Consider the following 22,587-nt stretch of genomic DNA (forward strand, 5'->3'; position numbering starts at 1 on the left):
TTTTAAACTTGTTTTTGCTTTTCTACATTTTTGTTCAGTTTCTTTAAAACCTCAATTAGACATATTTGTTCCAGATTAAAGAAAAAAAAACATTCATTCAATAATTTACATCTTCATTTTTAATTGTGTACCATACCAGTTGCACATTGATATCAGTTTACTACATGACTGAGATCAAGCACATGAAATATGAACAACGTCTAAACTTCCATAAATTTGAATGTATCTGATTTTCAAAATGAAACTAAATTCTAATATTCAAATGTATACATAAACAGAAAAAATCTTAAATAAAATTCATTTTTTGAGTTTTGGATGTTGTACATGTTGTAAGCACTTGTAATAAACAAAATTGAGAGACACGTTATAACTGGATGTTAACTTTCAGAATGAATACAGTAAACAATTTTTTTTTCATTTTACAACCGTTTCGTAGACTTTTAGACAGTTTGTCCATCAGTCAACATTCACACGATACATACAGCACATCTAGGCAAGCACTCCACATTTAAGATCTATGAAGGATATTCCCTTGTACACATACAGGTAGCTGCCACATGGAAACACATTAAGTGAGATCCTCGCCACTGCCCACTCCTTTACAAAGAGTTGCAACGGCCTTTAACCCTCACAATGAACAGGTCGTAGTTCCATTCCGTTCTGGTCAGTGTTGCTCACTCATCTGTAATAGATCTGACTGGGTCAGTTGTTGTCGATGAGCCACGGGCTCAGCTGTCAATCGTTCCAAGTCGCTCAATCGACTTCGTATGTGGTCCACACGGTGGTAGGCCAATAGAAGATCTTTCTGTGGGGCGTATGACGACCCTTCGTGTGGTTGTCCTATTGAGAGAAAAATTTCAGTACAATGTTGTGAAGTTATTTCCACAGCTGCCAATAATGAATGCCAAAAATTGATGCCAACGAATATTAATGAATCGGTAACAGGAATGGGGGGGGGGGGGGAAGGGGGGTCAGGAATTTTACGATGTGAATTTGAAAAATTTGAATTTTCCAGAAGAGGTCCAGAAAAATTGATTTTAAATAAGCACAATTTATTAAGTAATCATTTAGATAGGGACTTCCGTTCATTAAAACTAAAAGGTACATACAAGATGTCATTATAATTTCTCTTTTCTTAATTTTTCTTTCAATTCTTCTTTTTTAAAGAATTCATTTACAATGTTTTCATGTGTGTATACTACATGTATATACACTGGATTACATGCATGCATACAAACAGTAGTTTATACTTCATACCTGTAGAAACTTGAGTTAAGTAGTTGATATGTCCTGTTAATTTTTTCTCAACTTCTACTAGTGTTTTAATGAATGTTGTGGTGTGGGATTCAACATTTTTCATCACTGGTTTATCTTTGGATAATTCTTGAAGAGCAGATCCTACAGAAAAAATGTACAACATCTCAAATATAAATAAGAGGCTCATGGGCCATATTGCTCACTGGAGCAACATTAGTCATAGCTGATCAAATCAGTTTTATGGTATCAAATAACAAAATATCTTGAAAACTATTTCCTTATAATTCTTTATATATGTTCATGTTAAACATCAAGCCCCCTTTGTTATTTTAGTTTTTGCAGAAGCTCCATGTAGATGCTTCCAAATATTCGGTTCCACCTTTTTCTAGCGAAATGGTTTAAGAGAAGCTTTTTTAAAGATAATTCCAACAAATCTTTAATAATTTTAAATTATCATCCTTTAAAGAGCAGGGATTCAGTTTGACAAACTTGATCCCATTCATATAGGACTAAGGATGCTTTGAGTCAAACTTTATAGAGGATGGCCCAGTGGAATTGAATATTTAAAGAGATGAAATACACGTGTAACAAAACGACAAAAACAAATGACAATGGGATTTTCAGAAAAGCTTACTCTAGCCCTTGGCTAAGGTGAGCCATAAAAAAAAATTTTTTTACTGTCAGTACATACATGTATTTCGAATTTCCTATGCAATATGGTTTTCACCTAATATTGAATTGTTCAAACGGCCATGTCCGTGACACATAGAAACCAAATGAATATCATCTATATTTACCTGCACTTTGAATGGCACTTATCACATCACTTTCAACTGTCTCTAGTTGTTTGAGTCGATCAACAGTGGACGATGCCGCTGAACTTCCAGCCATTTTTCAGGTCATTCGAAATATCCTCGGTTATTTTGCTCTTTCATAAGGGAAAGCAAAGAAAGGTAATCCGAATGCTTTCTGAACCCGATGTAAATGAAGGGTGTTAAATTCTCAATATTGGCGGAGCATAGAGTACTGAGTGAGATTTTGATTAAGCTTATACCTAGCTTGCATTTACTAAAAATATGTCCTAAGAAATAAAATCGAACGAGAAAAAAGATTATATGAATAAACTTTAGCGCATGCGCATCCATTGTTGTATAAACCGGATGTCAAACGACCTCTTTCGTAAACACAGTTTTGGTGAACCTGGACTGCTGAAACGCAGAGTGTGATTTGAGAGAAAAATGCTTCGAACTTCAGCATTGTTAACTTCTCTTGGTAGAAGATCAGTTCTAGGGAACCTGAGGTAATTTTTCACATATTTTTTCGCAACAAATTGCACACTTTAATTATACATTTTGCTAATTTGTTGTATTTGACATTTAGTCCTTTTGTCAGTGTGTGGACTTTGGACTTTTTGCTTGTTTACTATAAGAGAACTTTAATAGTAAGAATAGGTCTTACGATTTTTATTATTCTGTATTTTGAATCATACCAAATAATTTTCAATTTTTAATTGATGGCCAATGTGAACACGAATTAAATGATAGTAAATTTTATTTTGTTGTAAATTGTATTTCAATATTTGTTAAGATGTGCAAGCTCGGCAACAGCCCAGAAAAAGACTGATGATGCCAAGCCAACAACAGCCAAGACTCAGGTAACCATTTCTGAATTTTTATAATCATTGTCTGATGTCACAATCATGAGAATCATCTTTTGCAAACTTTAAAAACTCATTATTATTTTTTGAAAGTTGTGACACAAATTATACATAAATATATAACTATTAGCCTTATGACAATTTTTTAACATGCAAAAGTTTGTTGCTCCCAAAAAATTATTCTTGTGATTTGATCTCTCACTGAAATAATTTTCAATTTAGAAGACAGATACAAATTTTATATAAATAAAATGCATATAACAATGACATTTTATTGATTGATCTATGTTATCAACAGACTAATCTACAAATTTCAGTGTATACATCATAATTTTGTTATCTCAATTCATTCATATTTTTGTCCCCCGCCGCAACGCGGAGCGGGGACATAGAAATGCCGGGCGTCCGTGGGTCCGTGTATCCGTGCGTCCGTGTGTCCGTGCGTCCGTCCGTCACACTTTTTTGTAAGCGCTCTCATGCCTACAAATTTTGACGGATTTTCATTAAATTTATACCAAATGTTTATAGCACTATTACCTTGGTCAAGTTCGAAAATCAGCATTGGTTGATACTTTTTGTTGGAGTTATGGGACTTTGACTACAATAATGACTCCGTTTTATCCAAAAATTGACCTTGTAAGCGCTCTCATGCCTACAAATTTTGACAGATTTTCATTAAATTTATACCAAATGTTTATACCACTATTACCTTGGTCAAGTTTGAAAATCAGCATTAGTCAATACTTTTTGATGGCGTTATGGGACTTTGACCACAATCATGACTCCGTTTTATCCAAAAATTGACCTTGTAAGCGCTCTCATGCCTACAAATTTTGACGGATTTTCATTAAATTTATACCAAATGTTTATACCACTATTACCTTGGTTAAGTTCGAAAATCAGCGTTAGTCGATACTTTTTGTTGGCGTTATGGGACTTTGACCACAATAATGACTCAGTTTTATCCAAAAATTGACCTTGTAAGCGCTCTCATGCCTACCCATTTTGACAGATTTTTATTAAATTTATACCAAATGATTATACCACTAATACTTTGGTCAAGTTCGAAAATCAGCATTGGTCGATACTTTTTGTTGGAGTTATGGGACTTTGACCACAATAATGACTCCGTTTTTTTCCAAAAATTGACCTTGTAAGCGCGCTCATGCCTACAAATTTTGACGGATTTTCATTAAATTTATACCAAATGTTTATATCACTAATACCTTGGTCAAGTTCCTAAATCAGCCTTGGTCGATAGACTCGATACTAGTATACTGCTTGACCGGCGGGGGACCCTGGAATTCTATTCTTGTCATGTCATGAATCTCATAGATTTCATTTTTGCTTTTATAGGAGTCCAAGTCTTTTGCCATGAACATCTTCAGAGGAATTGTTAAAACAGATCAGGTGTTTCCTTTCCCAGAAGGTAGTCTAGAATAAGAAATATTTTTCAATAAAAATAGTCAGATGCATTGGTAAACATAATTTAAAAAACACCGAGAGATAAAACTGACAATATCATTTCATTCTGATTTCCAGTATTAAATGATGAACAAAAGGACACCCTCAAGATGCTTGTAGATCCAACAGCCAAGTTCTTCGAGGTTAGATACATTGATTTTTAGCTCGTCATTACATTTACAGATCTTAATGCTTGTAATAAATGCATGTGCAGTAATTTTTCTCCTGGATTATTACATTTTAATTCATGCCATATTTTACATTCAAGTGTCCTTTAAACAATGATTCTGAAATCAGCATCCTATAAAATGTTTTATCTCTTTTATCAGGAAATAAATGACCCCCTGAAGAATGACAGCCTGGAGAAAGTAGAGGACCATGTCATGGAGGGACTAAAGGAGTTAGGGGCCTTTGGTCTCCAGGTTCCGGTTGATAATGGTAAACCATCTATCTTAAAATTTTGACACAAAGCCCATGTTAATAACTTTGAAGTGATCTGAAAAATAAAATTACTTTTTAAGTTTCTCACAATACCAAGTAGTCTGACATCATATAATGGTGATATAACATTTGATATGTAGGCATAGGTTTTTGGACTTAAGAATTGTAAGCTCTTGAGCAATAAAACTTCACTGATATCAGATGAGATGTTTTGGTCAATAGACAGATCTGAATTCTTGTTGTGTGGAAATACCTGGTAGTTCTTTTATTCTTAATTAATAAAACTTTCTGTTTACTGGTATGTCTTTTCTCTTTTTTGTTGCATTCTGTGTTAGTCAGTAGAGTTTTTATTTGGTACAAATGATGCTGCTCTTTGAAGGTGGTCTTGGATTAACCAACACTCAGTATGCTCGTCTGGTAGAAATAGTGGGATCACATGACCTTGGGGTCGGCATTACCTTAGGAGCCCACCAGGTAATAATCATATGTTCGTACACCAAAGCAACAGTTATTAATAGATATATTTACAATGTATGTACTACATACATCTTGCTACAAATAACCTTTCCTTGCTTGATTTGTAACAGTCCATTGGGTTTAAAGGAATCCTGCTGTTTGGAACAAAAGAACAGAAGGACAAATACCTGCCTGACTTGGCTTGTGGTAAAAACATTGCAGCGTTCTGTCTGACCGAGCCCAGCAGTGGATCTGATGCCAGCGTAAGCGGTCATTTCTCAGAAACTAGTCTTTCACCTCCAGCCATTTCTGTTTTATGTTTATTGTCTCCCCTTCCACCAAAATTAGATATATTTTAAATCTTGAGAGTTTTTAATAAAACACAATAAACACTTACAGATTAGATTTTGTTAAAGAACAAAAATATTTATAGACTGACTTTTTCCAAGTCTTCCATCTTCCTATTTTTTCTTTCAGTGGGGATACAAATTCTCAGAGATAGCTTGATAGATTATACATACATGTAAAAAAAAAAAAATTCATTTTTTGATAGTCTATCAAAACCAAAGCAGTTCTGTCCCCTGATGGCAAGCATTATATCCTCAATGGTAGCAAGATCTGGATCAGTAATGGAGGACTGGCAGAAATCTTCACCGTGTTCGCCAAGGTTTGTAAACAGAATTATTACCCTTGGTGATATGAAATTAGACTTGTTCAGCAGAGTGGGTGCCAATATTTGTGTTACAGGGACTGAAATTTTGGGAAAGCACTCTTGAGAATCAATCCACTTAGCTGAACATGCCAAAGTTAACTTGTTCAACTGTAATTGATAAGTGAGAATATGAAACTAAAATAGCACAGATGTAACCTCTTTTGTCCTTTGAGTCTTGTGTACATTCATGTATTGTGTGCATATGTAAGAACTTAGTAGTTAAGATTAAGAAAATTAAAATGTGGTATTTTAGACACCTGTCAAAGACGAGAAAACTGGTGAAACTAAGGAAAAAGTATCAGCCTTTATTGTTGAGAGGTCGTTTGGAGGTGTTTCCAAGTATGTATTTTCTCTGTTCTCAATCTCTTTTGTAGTATATGCATATGATTTTTTGATTTTCCAACCTCATTTAAATTAGTCTTATGAGAATTTTTAGAATAAAAAAATCAATTGTTAAAAATATGTTTAAAATGTTTTTTTCAATATAGTGGTCCACCAGAAAAGAAGATGGGGATTAAAGCCTCCAATACAGCAGAAGTATATTTTGAAGATTGCAAGGTTCCTGTTGAAAATCTTCTTGGAGGTAAAGTGCTAAATAAATATATAAATTTTAGTACATTTTAAAAGCCATACACATGTGTGACATATATATGAAAACATAAGTATGAGAGTTAGATATATTAGAGTTGTGCCCCTTACATTGATGGTGCTGTTTATTTTCAGGAGTTGGAGGAGGATTTAAGGTGGCTATGAACATTCTGAACAATGGAAGATTTGGCATGGCCGCTGCTTTGTCAGGAACCATGTCATACTGTATCAAAAAAGCAGTAAGTATATAAGTAAATGTGTAATAATACAAAAGGCACTGCTCTTATAAAGTGCAACTGTGTTTTGTGGTTTTTACCCAACTTTAGTGTTTCTCTCTTGTCTCTCTCTCCTTCTCCTTTTCTCTCTCTCTTTTTCTTTCTCTCTCTCTCTCAGAATATGCAATTCCTAACCTTTTAAGTCATGATTTTACCTCCATCATTTCCTTAGTCTTAAATTGTATTATAAACTTTTCGAGTTTTTAAATCAAACAAATTTTCTTTCTCTCTTTATTTTTTATGATATGAAAATTATACAGTATGATGTATATACACCAAACTGTATCTATATTTTATAATACCATACATTATTGAACATTATATGATGTATAATATCATGTATATGATTCCCCACTTTATATGTGTCCATACCCTCCTAGATTGACCACGCCTCCCAGAGAAAGCAGTTTGGGGACCTGATCAGTAACTACGGCGCCATCCAGGAGAAGATCGGCCGCATGGTCATGATGCAGTATGTGACCGAGTCCATGGCCTACATGCTGTCCGCTAACATGGACCAGGGCTCCACAGAGTTCCAGATAGAGGCAGCCATTAGCAAAATCTACGGCTCTGTAAGCATTTGATTTAATCACTCATGATTGTTAAAGCCATGCAATAAGACTGATTAAAAGCAAAATGAAACAGTTAAAAAGTGTTTTGTGTGATTTAATCATAGAAAATTGTTAAATTTACACAAAAAAAACCTGATAAAAAATGATTCATCACACCAGTATACATGAATATTGTGAAACTCAGAAATGTTTCAAAGCAATTCTTTATTATATAATGTTTATAGAGTGTATGTAATAGGCTTCTGTTTTATACTAGGAAGCGGCTTGGTTTTGTGCTGATGAAGCAATCCAGATTCTGGGTGGGATGGGATACATGAAGGTAAGTACAGTTCATTGAGATGTATTGAGGATATTGGTAAATTACCATAAGGTTAAGATTCAGGATTGATTGAAAATATTCCAGTATTTTCTTTTATATTGCCTTCATTTATTTTTTTAGGATACTAGTCTGGAGCGAGTGATGAGAGATTTAAGAATTTTCAGAATTTTTGAAGGAACCAATGATATTCTGAGACTCTTTATTGCCCTTACTGGAAGTCAGGTAAATTCATGTCTGTATATATGATGTTCAAAATGTGCATTAGATTTGCCCTATCCATTGGAAATATATCTAAGATAATTTATATTATTGTAAAATTTTGTAAGTATAGACTGTTGAAAAATGTTAAGAGGAAACATGTTTTTAATAAAAAAAAAAAAAAAAACAATGAAAATTTTTGATCAAGATCATTAATTTACCATGTACAATGTACATGAACATATGATATGACAATGCATGTATTTATTTGTAGTATGCAGGAAACTACCTCAAAGAGCTGAAGAAGGCCATGTCAAACCCCCTGGGTAACATTGGAATGTTCCTGGAATATGGCAGCAAGAAAGTATTGAAGTAAGAATCAACACTCTGTTTTGCAAAAATACATCAATTACATGAACCTTTCTTGTGATTGAAGAATTTTAACCCTCAAATTATGGGATTGTTTAGGACTACCTGAAGTTCACTTGGTACATATACATATACACAAACATTTATATTAACCATGTTCCATATGTGTTAAAGTTGGTAATCTTCATCTTAAGACAATTATCATTATATTTTAGGTCAAAAGCAGATGACAATGGTGCTAAAGCTCATATTCACCCCTCGCTTATGAACTCTGCAGAACAGGTAACTTTATTGAGGTTTTAAGATTTTACTTCTTGCAGAATAGACTTTGCATAATAGATAATATGCATGGTTAGGTGTAATGACGTTTATATGATTACATATTTAATAATTTATGTATTTCAGACCTTTGCTGCTATTGGTGACTTTGGTTCAGTAGTGGAACAACTTCTCATGACCCATGGCAAAAAAATCACCAGTAAGATTTATTCAATTATGTGAAAATGCTTAAGTATTTGACATATATATACATTGTACTTATACACTTTAACTTTGTTATCTCAAATATTGGTGTCTTGAATACCTAGATGCATAAAAGTGAGATTGAAATTAGAGAAAACAAGTTTTGACTCTAAAATGAACATATACATTAATGTATTTTGTAAATGTATAATTGATGATGGTCACAAAGAAACTTCAGAATCCTTAAAATTTTAAATTCTAATTTGAAATCCATCGACACTTACATGTATATACTTTGTGTAAAATGAGAGCTTCATTAACCTTGGTTATCAATTTATTTATTTTTTATTTCAGATGAACAATTTCTCCTGAAGAGAGTGGCCGATTCAGCCATTGATATTTATGGCATGGTGTCCGTTCTGTCCAGGGCTTCAAGGTCACTCAAGGAAGGTCATAGCTCAGCAGACCACGAAGCCACCATTACCAAAGTCTTCTGTAATGAGGTAAGATATTGCTTTTGAATAATTTAAAAAATATTGATCGTTAATTCTGATAGATACATGTATGGGAACTTGTATATAAGTCAATAAAGCTTCATCTATTTATTGATACCTCAATTTCTCAATCATGCTAGCATGTATTGTTGGTCTTTAATCCAGTGACCTTAGATGAACACGTGTATTCTTCATGTACATAATAATAAAGGTAATATATCTGTGAACATACCAAAACACACCACACAAAATACTTTGAAAATAATTTTTATTTAGTCTTTATGCTATTTTCTCTATAACATTGTATGTCTACAGGCCAAAGACAGAATCGATGCCAATCTCCTGGCGTGTCATGCTACGAAGGGAGAAAAAGAAAACTTCTCAGGGCTGGAGAAAATCTCCAAAGATGTTGTCGCTAATGGAGGTCTCCTTCAGAGGCATCCACTGGGATTCTAAGGGAGGGCATTGTGTTTAAATATGGAGGACAAGTGGAACGAATCAGTCAAAAAAGTTATTACACTGTACTTCAACAAAAAACAAAGAAACGTTCTTGCTGTGATGATAAATCATTTTTGTTTTCATTTGTTTATATTATTTGTATGTGATAGTAAAACCAAGAAGTAAGAAAAATATACATACCAAAATTTTGTACAAAGTTTTTATGTTCTACATGTATTACTCTCAAAAGCATGAACACTCAATTAATTCCAGTGGGTTTTTTTTAGGGGTTACAAGTACCTGGGTAATTGTCCAATTTTCTGATGTTCTGTAACAATGTTCACTGTACAGCACCCATTTTACATCATCCTTGAATTCATGAGAGAAGTTGTGATTGATACATGTACATATTACCTCAGATATTAATTTTCGTTTTCTTTTAATCATGTTTAATTGACTAAATGGCATGTCTGAGGTTTTATATTCCTTGGCTTGTTGGAACATATGTACAAATGGATCATAAAGTTCATCTGTGATAAGAATTATATCATTTGCTGGAGACAAATGAGATTTCTTGTTCTTTCTTAGTTTCAGTGTACATAGGAACCTATATATATTAATTTTATTATGGGGTTTTTTTTTTTAAATAAAATGATTTTGATGGTAAATTTTTTCCAGGTACATTGGTATAGTGGATATGTACATAGTTAGCAATTGTCAATTGAAAATATAAACACCAGATTAATATTTCATCATTGTAGCCCATTATCATCAAAAGAACCAGTCAAAAAGAAAATTGATTAATATTTGGGTTTTTTATCTTATATGTAGCTGAAACACGTTGCTTGCCATTCTAGGTGTATTTATAAATTCATCTTACATGTATGTTGGAAAAACATTGGAAAATGTTTAATCTTGGTTTTATTTAATAGTTTATGAATGAATCTCCTGTATAAGACCTGTGTGTGCAAGTCCTTTTGTCAACAGACTCTGTTCAGTATATGCAATGCCCAGCAATGCAAATTGTAATATAGAGCACCTAACTGTGTAACTGTTCTTATTTTTTGTGGTACAACTTTTCCAATGATTCACCAACAAATCATTTTTTGTATTTTGTTTTTCAATATGTGTACACTATCTCTGAATGCAAGTCGCTAATTACAAGAAATTCCTCACAAGGTTATTTGGGAGGTTATGTTCCTAGCCGTTCTGTTGATGTGTACACACAAATTCAAGCTGACTTGTGAATAAATTTTTTACTAGCATAACATTGCTTTGTTGTGTTTTGTGTACCATTCACCACAGTCTAGTAAAGGGATCATTTTTCAAGTTAATTAAAACATGGATCAAAAATTCAAATAGTTTAGAAGGCCATGGCCCATGTTCTGTTAGCAGCAGTGAATATGAGGCCATCTAAACGTACATGTATCGGTATGTATATAAGCAAATGGAGAAGAGAGGTGTAGTACCACAATGTACAAGTATCGTATGTAATAGCAAGGATTAAAAAAAAAACAGGTTTTAAAGCGAACTACGTGTATGGCATCGTTATTATACTATACAGTTAAACCTTTATCTCATCTTGAAAGAAATTCTCATGAAATATTTGGAACATTTCGGGGTTAAATACGTAAAGAGACATTGATTTAAAAAAAAAAAAAATTTTTTGGAAAATCTTGAAATAACATATATGAGCAAGTATAATGTACTTATATGTATTTTTGGGATCATGGCAGTGGCAATATATTTGATTGCATCTGAAGACTCGACTCCATGCAAATGCTAAATGGAATCCTCTTTAACCATTGGTACATCTACCAAGCAAAACCTTCTTTTTTTTAGACTGGTCTCTACAAGTTTATATTCAAGTTCCTCAGATGACCTACACATTTTTTTATCTTCATCGACTTGAATCTATTCCTCAACAAGTTTCTGTTAATGTTTTAGGGCAAAACACAAGTAACACGTAATGATGTATATATAATTTAAGTATTGCAGCTATCATATGCTTCACTCATAATCTTATTTTTATTTTGGCATCCAATGTTCAAATAGTCCATTTGTTCAAACACATATTACAATATGGGACATTTGTTATTTCTTTCCATTTTTAAGTATTTGTAAGTTTGGGGGATTTAGTTTTTATGTAGTACATGTATATAAATTTTAGGAACATAAATAAATTTAAAAGGTAAATTATATGGATTTTTTCTTTACGAAACATTACTAACTGTAGATTCCTAATTAAACGCGAGGAATAAATATCCGCGTAAAATCCCGAGAAGCATCCTTCGCGGATTTAAAAATTTCGCCGTTATTATCTGAGAGTTGAAAATTATAGGAAATAAGGAGAGAAGTTCCAAGTTCACGATTTTATACTCTCGCAATTTGAAACAAAACAGTGGGATCCCGGAAATAAGTACTCGCATAATATAAGGAATTTACAGTAGTTTATAGATAAACAAATCAAGTTTTAGGTATACATGATGGTTATTTTGTTGACCATCCAGCCATCTTAAGCATGCCGGACAGAATGAGAGCTGATTATTGTAATTGACAGTATATACTGGTACTCTTACCATTTGTAAACATGGCCGAACATAGAAAAGTATTTTGAATGTGTTCACAGTGGCTCATTAGAGAAAAGACAATTTCATTTGCATTTAAATAATTTCATTTTATTAACGAACTTCAATCGATTTAAGTTTTTAAACAATTTATATAAAAAGTATGTTTTAAGTTGATATACATGTACTTGAACAAAATGTATTATGGGAGGACAAATGAAATCAGTAACTGGGGTCACTTACTTGAATTGTCCCCGGTTAATGAACAATTCAATGAAACATACTTCACATACATACCCTCAGATTCTTAAAGATTTAAAAAAATAAACAACTTTCTCTTCACAAAATAAAAACAGCCCTTTAGTTAATACCAAACTCTACAAACTTTTCATATATTTCCACAAGCCATCCAAACTACATACATGTACATATATCTTTCAAATGTCATGACTAAACATAAAACTATTGGATTCTGTTCAAAATGAAAATGAAACCAACTTTCACCATTCAATCTACATTTGAATTAATCGTAGTTTAAATGCTGACTTAAAAAACACCAAGTAATATTCCCAACGAGGCTCTCGCAAACCTTTCTCTCTCTCTCAAACGAATTAACGTTGGTTTACTAAAGTTTTTGTTCCTTGTGACCTTTTTCTTCTCAAATACATGAACATTTCTGTAGGAAACTTTTAACTTGAAAATTAAAACCAGTCAGTGTTAATTCAAAGATGTTTTTTTCCATATTTTGATAAACAAGTTAAGTAACTAAAAAATGTGACATATCTCGCAATGTTTGAGACATAGATATGTAAAGGCACACATTTTTTTTCAAGCATCCATGTAACTTTTTTTAACAGAATAAAATATACAAACATAGAATAAAACAAATATATAATAAAGAAAAAAATACAAGGTGTTACGACTCACATGTATCTGTACACGGCTTTATCAATAAAAACAGAAACCAAACAAATAAAATTAACTAAGGACTCGTGTAAGATTAAAGCTCTAGTCAATCTACTAATAAAACAGAGTTTATCCTCTTAAATCCTTATAATTTGTAGTTACTGACACTAAAACTGAATTGAATTCTTGAGCTTTCAAGATTTTTAAAATAAAAATTCATGAATTGTCGATTATAAAACAAAAACAGATAATATTTCTATGTACAGTGACACACATATAAACACAAAGTGAAAATGATACAATCACCTTTTGAACTTTGACAAAGCTTAAACACACACAGCACAAGTGTGCAATTAAGACAATCACACACATAAAAATTCCCATTACCTGCATCATTTTTAAACTGATATTTTAAAATAACCATAGGCATTAATAATATTATCACAATTTTACTTAAGTTCAATAGTGTCATATTATATAGCAGTGACTTGTAATGGATAAATGGTGTTTATTAATGTGTGTCATGACTCAAAAATATTAAAAAAAAAAAAAAAATTAAAATTAAAGATCCATGTATAATAAGTGAAGCATGAGAAAAAACAACCTTCAACTAAATGACAGGAGTTGTTTATAAAGCACCTTGTCACAAGGTGAGTTATCAGCATTTGTCTTATTGCAGTATTGCATTACTGACAGACCCACTTGTAAACTGAAGGTACATGAGATGTTGTCTGATATTCAGCCTACTGGCTATCTACACGAACACTGCTTATCTAGAGGAAAATTCTTCTTCCATCTCCGACTCCACTGGATTCTGCACTGACTCCTGAGGCAAAACGGTCGCTGAGACTAATATCAGTCTACAAAACAAGACCATGTATGAAACTTTAAATTCCATGCCAAAAGACATTATAATGAGATTGATTAATTCCTAGCTCTCTGACTGGCTGATATCAAACAATCTAGAAAAAAATCAAACGTTTTATTCACCAGCACCTGACCAAGGAGGTCAATAAAACATTTGATTTTCTCTACATTGGACGAAAACTAGATTGTCAAATAAAATACCACATTTCTCTATATGTTCAAGTCAGTTTAAAACTAAAATATTTGCTTGATAACACTTAATTTGATGTGTCTGTATCAATTTGTCGCTAAATCATATAAAACAATTTTTGCAGTTTTTTCGATCAATACAATGATTTAGCTACCCTCGAAGTACAATATTCTCCAAGCTGAAGGCTCTTGTATTTCTCAGGTACCTAAATCATCATATTGAACTCAGAAAACAGCAATAATTGTATATTATTATCCCATAGTTCAATTATGACATAGTATAATTTCAATCACTGTATTTTGCATTGTTTTGTAGCGTACTTTAATAATATTGTCTTACTGTATTTCTGGCAAATATTTCTTTGTTCATCCGGTACCTCTGTCTTGCTGAAGGTTTTAGGTTCTGACAAAAATAGAAAACTATAATCAAGCAATTTTTAAAATAGATTAAATTCAAGGTTACTTGTGGATGAATTTCGCTACCCAGTTTCCAATGAAATCATTTGCCATCATTCCTTTTCTATCTTTAACACAATATATGTAAAGTATGTGTAACATGTGACTGTCATTTTTACAAAGAAATACGTTGCAACTGCCATACCGGTGTCATATAATATTTTGAACCCCGCGATATATTGAACCCGGGTTCAAAATATCGCTGCGATATATTGAACCCCCCCCATAAAATATTGAACCCAGGTTCAATATTTTATGGCCGCGATATTTTGAACCCCCTCTATTTTTCATTGGTATTGGAGAGGGGGTTCAAAATATTATGGCTGCGATATTTTGAACCCCCTACCTTTTCCAATTCCCATTGGATAGGGGGTTCAAAATATTATGGCTGCGATATTTTGAACCCCCCTCTATTTTTCATTGCTATTCAAGAGGGGGTTCAAAATATTATGGCCACGATATTATGAACCCCTCTCTATTTTTCATTGGTATTGGAGAGGGGGTTCAAAATATTATGGCTGCGATATATTGAACCCCCTACCTTTTTCCAATTCCCATTGGAAAGGGGGTTCAAAATATTATGGCTACGATATTTTGAACCCCCCTCTATTTTTCATTGTTATTGGAGAAGGGGGTTCAAAATATTATGGCTGCAATATTTTAAACCCCCTACCTTTTTCCAATTCCCATTGGAGAGGGGGTTCAAAATATTATGGCTGCGATATATTGAACCCCCTTCCTTTTTCCAATTCCCATTGGAGAGGGGGTTCAAAATATTATGGCTGCAATATTTTGAACCCCCCCTCTATTTTTCATTGCTATTCAAGAGGGGGTTCAAAATATTATGGCCGCGATATTTTAAACCCCCTACCTTTTTCCAATTCCCATTGGAGAGGGGGTTTAAAATATTATGGCTGCGATATTTTGAACCCCCCTCTATTTTTCATTGCTATTCAAGAGGGGGTTCAAAATATTATGGCTGCGATATTTTGAACCCCCTACCTTTTTCCAATTCCCATTGGAGATGGGGTTCAAAATATTATGGCCGCGATATTTTGAACCCCCCTCTATTCTTCATTGGTATTGGAGAGGGGGTTCAAAATATTATGGCTGCGATATATTGAACCCCCCTACCTTTTTCCAATTCCCATTGGAGAGGGGGTTCAAAATATTATGGCCGCGATATTTTGAACCCCCCTCTTTTTTTCATTGGTATTGGAGAGGGGGTTCAAAATATTATGGCTGCGATATATTGAATCCCCTACCTTTTTCCAATTCCAATTGGAAAGGGGGTTTAAAATATTATGGCTGCGATATATTGATCCACCTACCTATTTTTTTATTCCCATTGGAGAGGGGGTTCAAAATATTATGGCCGCGATATTTTGAACCCCCCTCTTTTTTTCATTGGTATTGGAGAGGGGGTTCAAAATATTATGGCTGCAATATATTGAATCTCCTACCTTTTTCCAATTCCAATTGGAAAGGGGGTTTAAAATATTATGGCTGCGATATCTTGATCCACCTACCTATTTCTTATTCCCATTGGAGAGGGGGTTCAAAATATTATGGCTGCTATATATTGAACCTCCTACCTTTTTCCAATTCCCATTAGAAAGGGGGTTCAAAATATTATTATTATAAAGGTACGCAAACTTTAGATTGGGCCAGTCCATTTGCAATTCCCAAATTGTATTACATAACAGGGATACCATACAGGCTGATGTCAGCTATGAAGGGAGCCAATTAATGTTTACCTAGCTACCACCAGTGTGTATACGCAGTACACAGGTGTTAGCCCCCTTTTCTCCCACCTGAGGACTACCATTTAGAGTAACCTCCAAGGATACCCTATTTTCTTGGTAACAAAAAGAATCACCAAAAACAATATGATTTTCATTCATAATATTTTTTATTACAGACTGACAATAAAAGCACAATTATACCCCCCCCCCAAAAAAAAAATTGAATTCTGTATATGCATGAAGTAAAGATTTGGGGGGGGGGGGGGGCAAAAGCAATAAAAGAAGGGGGGGGCATTATTATTTATAATTAAATTTCACAGCCATTAAATTTTGAAACCCCTAGATCTCCAATAGCCAGTGATAAGAAGGGTTTTCAATATATCGCAGCCATAATATTATGAACCCCCTCTCCAATGGGAATTGGAAATAGGTATGGGGTTCAAAATATCTCGACCATAATATTTTGAACCCTCTCTTCAATGGGAATTGGAAATAGTAAGGGGGTTCAATATATCGCAGCCATAATATTTTGAACCCCCTCTCCAATAGCAATAAAAAAAGAGGGGGGTTCAATATATCGCAGCCATAATATTTTGAACCCCCTCTCCAATAGCAATAAAAAAAGAAGGGGGGTTCAATATATCGCAGCCATAATATTTTGAACCCCCTCTCCAATAGCAATAAAAAAAGGAGGGGGGTTCAATATATCGCAGCCATAATATTTTGAACCCCCTCTCCAATATCAATGAAAAATAGAGGGGGGGGGTTCAATATATCGCAGCCATAATATTTTGAACCCCCTCTCCAATAGCAATAAAAAAAGGAGGGGGGTTCAATATATCGCAGCCATAATACTTTGAACCCCCTCTCAAATGGGAATTGGAAACAATAATATTTTGAACCCCCTCTCCAATAGCAAAAAAAAATAGAGGGGGATTCAAAATATCACGGCCATAATATTTTGAACCCCATCTCCAATGGGAATTGGAAAAAGGTAGGGCGTTTAAAATATCGCGGCCATAATATTTTGAACCCCCTCTCCAATAGCAATGAAAAATAGAGGGGGGGGGGGGGGGGGGGTTCAAAATATCGCAGCCATAATATTTTGAACCCCCTCTCCAATGGGAATTGGAAACAATAATATTTTGAACCCCTTCTCCAATAGCAAAAAAAAATAGAGGGGGATTCAAAATATCGCAGCCATAATATTTTGAACCCCCTCTCTAATGGGAATTGGAAATAGGTAGGGGGTTCAAAATATCGCAGCCATAATATTTTGAACCCCCTCTCCAAAGGAAATTGGAAACAGTAGGGGGTTCAATATATCGCAGCCATAATACTTTGAACTCCCTCTCCAATGGGAATTGGAAATAGGTAGGGGGTTCAAAATATCGCAGCCATAATATTTTGAACCCCCTCTCCAATGGGAATTGGAAACAATAATATTTTGAACCCCCTCTCCAATAGCAAAAAAAAATAGAGGGGGATTCAAAATATCGCGGCCATAAAATTTTGAACCCCCTCTCCAATGGAAATTGGAAATAGGTAGGGGGTTCAAAATATCGCAGCCACAATATTTTGAACCCCCTCTCCAAAGGAAATTGGAAACAGTAGGGGGTTCAATATATCGCAGCCATAATATTTTGAACCCCCTCTCCAATGGGAATTGGAAATAGGTAGGGGGTTCAATATATCGCAGCCATAATATTTTGAACCCCCTCTCCAATAGCAATAAAAAAAGGAGGGGGGTTCAATATATCGCAGCCATAATATTTTGAACCCCCTCTCCAAAGGAAATTGGAAACAGTAGGGGGTTCAATATATTGCAGCCATAATATTTTGATCCCCCTCTCCAATGGGAATTGGAAATAGGTAGGGGGTTCAAAATATCGCAGCCATAATATTTTGAACCCCCTTTCCAATGGGAATTGGAAACAGTAGGGGGTTCAATATATCGCAGCCATAATATTTTGAACCCCCTCTCCAATAGCAATAAAAAAAGGAGGGGGGTTCAATATATCGCAGCCATAATATTTTGAACCCCCTCTCCAATGGGAATTGGAAAAAGGAAGGGGGTTCAATATATCGCAGCCATAATATTTTGAACCCCCTCTCCAATAGCAATAAAAAAAGGAGGGGGGTTCAATATATCGCAGCCATAATATTTTGAACCCCCTTTCCAATGGGAATTGGAAACAGTAGGGGGTTCAATATATCGCAGCCATAATATTTTGAACCCCCTCTCCAATGGGAATTGGAAAAAGGAAGGGGGTTTCAAAATATCGCAGCCATAATATTTTGAACCCCCTCTCCAATAGCAATAAAAAAAGGAGGGGGGTTCAATATATCGCAGCCATAATATTTTGAACCCCCTCTCCAAAGGAAATTGGAAAAAGGAAGGGGGTTCAATACATCGCGGCCATAATATTTTGAACCCCTTCTCCAAGAGCAATGAAAATTCGAGAGGGTTTCAAAATATCGCGGCCATAATATTTTGAACCCGGGGTTCAATATTTTATGGGGGGGTTCAATATATCGCAGCGATATTTTGAACCCGGGTTCATTATATCGCATAATATATTGAACCCGGGTTCAATATTTCGCGGTATCAAAATATTATATGACACCGGTAATTAATATCACAGAATCCAAACACTAATATATTTAATTACAAATAACTTACAAGCATTTCTTCTCTGATATTTTGTGTACCAAGGTTGTTTCTGTTAATTCTGGGCCTGAAAGGAAAACGAAAAATAAAAGTAAGAAAAGGCATAATGTACTGCTACTGAAGGTATCAATAACACACACAAAAAAAAACAAGCCAGTATTTTAACTACCTGTTTACATTTGCATTTGAACACTTCTTTTGGATTTTATCTTAGGAGAGAACAATCAAAGCCACAGAACTCCAGTGTAATTCTCCCACTAAATGTGAATGAAATATAATGTACATTCAATTGAATTCACCTATTTTGCTGCCGTGAGTTATTGGTTTGCTGCCGTGAGTTCTCCACACTGACTGTGATGATGCCGCTGTCGTCCACTGAGGACTGCTGTCTGGGCTGCCTCCACCCCCGTTTGCCACCTTGTAGATTACCCCCGCGCTGTCTGTTACCCCCTCCACCCTGGCCCCTGCCTCTACCCATTCCCCGGCCGCGTCCCCCTCTGCCTCCTCCTCGTCCTCTTCTGGGACTCTGGCTATCCATCTGAAAGTACGATATAGATAAATTTAGCAGAAACAATTACAGGGTATTAGCTATTAGAATTACAAGATCTTTGCAATAGATATTTTGAAACTACCAATTTTTTACTTGTTTTATCTTTTCCTTCAAAATTTTCATCCTCATTGCCAGTTAACAAGTTATTTAATTAAAAAAAAAATCAAACAATTTCAGGTGAGAGCTACCTCCTTTTTTTCAGATGGTCACACAACCTCACTTTTAAACTGAACTATATTTTACTTCATCTTACCTGAATACCTCTCCTCTGGTTAACAATGTTATCTCTTTTTTCTCGAGCAGAGATTTTGGCTAGAGTAAGCTTAGCCTGTCTAAGAGCACTTAATGCCTGGGATTTTATCTGTCCCAAATTTGAAGCTCCTCTGTTCTGTCCAAGATTTGAAGCACCTCTGTTCTGTAAAACAAAAAATGTACCCCTAATTAATTCTATAATATCTAGGTACCAAAGACATTATAGAACAATTTTTCTCGGCATAACTCCAATTACAAATTTTCACATCTTGTTGAATTTGGCATGTTAAGTAGAATTTGGAAACAGTAAAAACGTAAAACAATTCAGTTCTTTCAATAAAAAGACATAAATACAATCATAGCTACAATATACCTGGTTAGAATTGACTCTGTTTAGGGGACTAACCCCCATTCCTCCCCGGGACTGTTTCTTCCTCATGAGGTTGGTCCTCAGCTGCTTGTACTTGTTCGGACCCTTTCCTTTGACTCTATCAACTACTGAGTTCCCTCCACGGGACCCCCTCATGCCCCCACCCCCTCTCCCTGACCCCTGTCCTCTCCCTCTCCCTGTGCCTCCTCTGTTAACATTTCCCCTTCTTGCTCCTCCTCTGTTGGAAAATCCTCCTCTACTTCCTTGCCCTTGTCCTCTTCCTCCTCTTTGACCTTGACCCCTCCTTCCCTGACCTCTTTGTGCTTGACCTCTTCCTCCTCGGTTTCCACCCCTCCCTCCCCTGTTCGATCCTCCCCTGCCTTGTTTCTTATTTAGCTTGATAATGTCATCTGTAAAGAAAAACAAAACATTTCCTGACAAAAGGGCACATCTAGACACAAAATGTAAATTAGTGTGATATATTCTATGAAAACAATGGGCTATGTGAATTTTCTATGAGCATTGAATTCTGAAGTTACAGTACAAAAAAAAATTTAAGAAGAAAAAACTGTTTATTATTATGTGATGCATCACTTCAGAAGGCCAGTTTCAAAACTAATAGAAAGGTTTCACATATGATGGGAGCATAGTCATTTAGAAAGGATGATGTGATCATTGTGATGACATACAATCAATGAAAGATAAGAAAAAACATGCATTAGACATACTTTTAAAAAATACTCTGGTAAACTAAAACTATGACCGACAATTGAATTTTTAAAGACTACTCTTGTTTTATTTGTATGAAACATGAAGAAAAAAAAAAAAAGTTATACACTAGTAACAGCTAGCCTCCAAAGGTTTGTAGTTAGAGAATAGTTTTACCAAATTCTCAAAATAAATGGACTGATAATATTTCAAAAACTTATTATTATATGGAAGGACCAACCAAGCACACATAATAATCTAAACATCAAGCAGCAGATATATATGGCATTGAATAGGACAGATTCTTCAAATATCAAACAACTACATCACCCCACTCCCCTCCCAGGACTGTAAATGTAAACCACAGAGCAAGAGGAAAGGTGGGAAATTTACAATATTCTAGAGACAATTTTTGATGCAGAACTAAGATTGATGTAATGTCTTCAGCAGAAGTCAAGCATGCAACCTGCAACCCAAAACAAATACAACAGGAGAACTGCTGAATAAGCCAAGTGATGACCAGTGACAAAAGAGCAAGGAAACAAATAGGTTCATGAAGTTATTCTTTCAAAACATTCCCAATAATAATATATCTATAAGAACGCTCTCCTTTGAAAAATTTCAAAATTTATTTTTTATAATGTCTACATGTATATGCTTGAAAACCATAAAAACTCTATTGGAACATTTTTATAACTTAGAGACAATATTTCCGAGTTTTGCCAAATGGATATATAAAATAACGAGCAGTGAATGAATACTATAAAGCATATCAAAAAACAAACGAAAAGGCCTATATCAAATTACAACCGAAATATCAGCCATTGACAGGGATGATAACTATAATATGACAACTATAATATGGTGTAGTCAGCATATATCAGCTGCATAATTTGCAAGAAAATCTGAAAAAGTCACATGAGTATCTACAGCAATTTCTGGTAATATACTTGTTTATTATCAAATATGTGACATCTATATTTTCTAATAACTTGTAATTTGGAGTGAAAAAAAACAAACTGTTTTAAAACTTTAAGACGACCCCTTTCGACGAACCTGCAACGTCTTGTCTCATATTTGAGTTTTTAAACGGTTAAAATTTTACACAGCAAACCTTACCAAGTGACATATCTATTTTTTCTACTGCTTCCATTTTCACTCAAGGAGCAAATGTTTTCAGAGAGGTTTATTCCGACGAGTGAAATTGCGAGAGGACCGCGTTCAGTTTGTTTTTAACCTCTCGCAAGATGGCGCTTTTGTTGTGTATCCAATGTCGATCCCGATTAAATAAAGTTGGCGAATTGTGTAAATTACAATTTTTACAATTGTAAGTTTGCGTTGACTAGTATCCTATTTTAAGTTTTTTGTTATTAGAAGAAATAAAATACCCTTTTTATTTACTTATTCGTTTTTTAAATATAATTATTGTAGATTTCTCACGTGGCATGAAATTATAAATCAATGAACAGCCGGTGAATGTAAACGTAGTTAGATAAGCCATATGTCGCATCTCTTGATCAATACAAATGCTCTCCTTACTTTTCAAAAGACGCACCAAACAATATAAAGTGATCATAAAAAGAGTTGGAGAGAGAGAGAGAGAG

At 34.5% G+C, this 22,587-nt stretch overlaps 3 protein-coding genes across 3 annotated transcripts; 1 reads left to right on the forward strand and 2 right to left on the reverse strand.

Annotated features, from left to right (window-relative positions):
• Positions 1-96: 96 nt before the first annotated feature.
• On the reverse strand, positions 97-2,352 carry LOC128181061 (mediator of RNA polymerase II transcription subunit 11-like). Its single transcript, XM_052849310.1, has 3 exons — positions 2,055-2,352; positions 1,258-1,398; positions 97-840 (listed from the first exon to the last, which is right to left on the reverse strand). Exons 1-3 carry the CDS (start codon positions 2,146-2,148, stop codon positions 665-667), a joined length of 411 nt encoding a protein of 136 aa, XP_052705270.1. The 5' UTR covers positions 2,149-2,352; the 3' UTR covers positions 97-664.
• Positions 2,353-2,398: 46 nt separating this feature from the next.
• LOC128181060 (very long-chain specific acyl-CoA dehydrogenase, mitochondrial-like) lies at positions 2,399-10,970 on the forward strand. The gene is made up of 19 exons (XM_052849308.1): positions 2,399-2,557; positions 2,845-2,911; positions 4,271-4,343; positions 4,457-4,521; positions 4,708-4,816; positions 5,199-5,293; positions 5,407-5,538; positions 5,829-5,942; positions 6,241-6,326; positions 6,476-6,570; positions 6,711-6,814; positions 7,231-7,422; positions 7,679-7,741; positions 7,862-7,963; positions 8,214-8,311; positions 8,524-8,590; positions 8,714-8,786; positions 9,125-9,273; positions 9,580-10,970. The coding sequence occupies exons 1-19, from the start codon at positions 2,496-2,498 to the stop codon at positions 9,718-9,720; spliced, it is 1,887 nt and encodes a 628-aa protein (XP_052705268.1). The 5' UTR covers positions 2,399-2,495; the 3' UTR covers positions 9,721-10,970.
• A 2,718-nt stretch (positions 10,971-13,688) lies between these two features.
• On the reverse strand, positions 13,689-22,242 carry LOC128181301 (THO complex subunit 4-like). The gene is made up of 7 exons (XM_052849657.1): positions 22,103-22,242; positions 20,279-20,685; positions 19,907-20,068; positions 19,403-19,641; positions 19,116-19,170; positions 14,572-14,634; positions 13,689-14,035 (listed from the first exon to the last, which is right to left on the reverse strand). Exons 1-7 carry the CDS (start codon positions 22,134-22,136, stop codon positions 13,949-13,951), a joined length of 1,047 nt encoding a protein of 348 aa, XP_052705617.1. The 5' UTR covers positions 22,137-22,242; the 3' UTR covers positions 13,689-13,948.
• Between the last annotated feature and the right edge of the window lie 345 nt (positions 22,243-22,587).

The sequence above is a fragment of the Crassostrea angulata genome, chromosome 4 (genome assembly GCF_025612915.1).
Source record: "Crassostrea angulata isolate pt1a10 chromosome 4, ASM2561291v2, whole genome shotgun sequence".
Taxonomy (NCBI): Eukaryota; Metazoa; Mollusca; class Bivalvia; order Ostreida; family Ostreidae; genus Magallana; species Magallana angulata.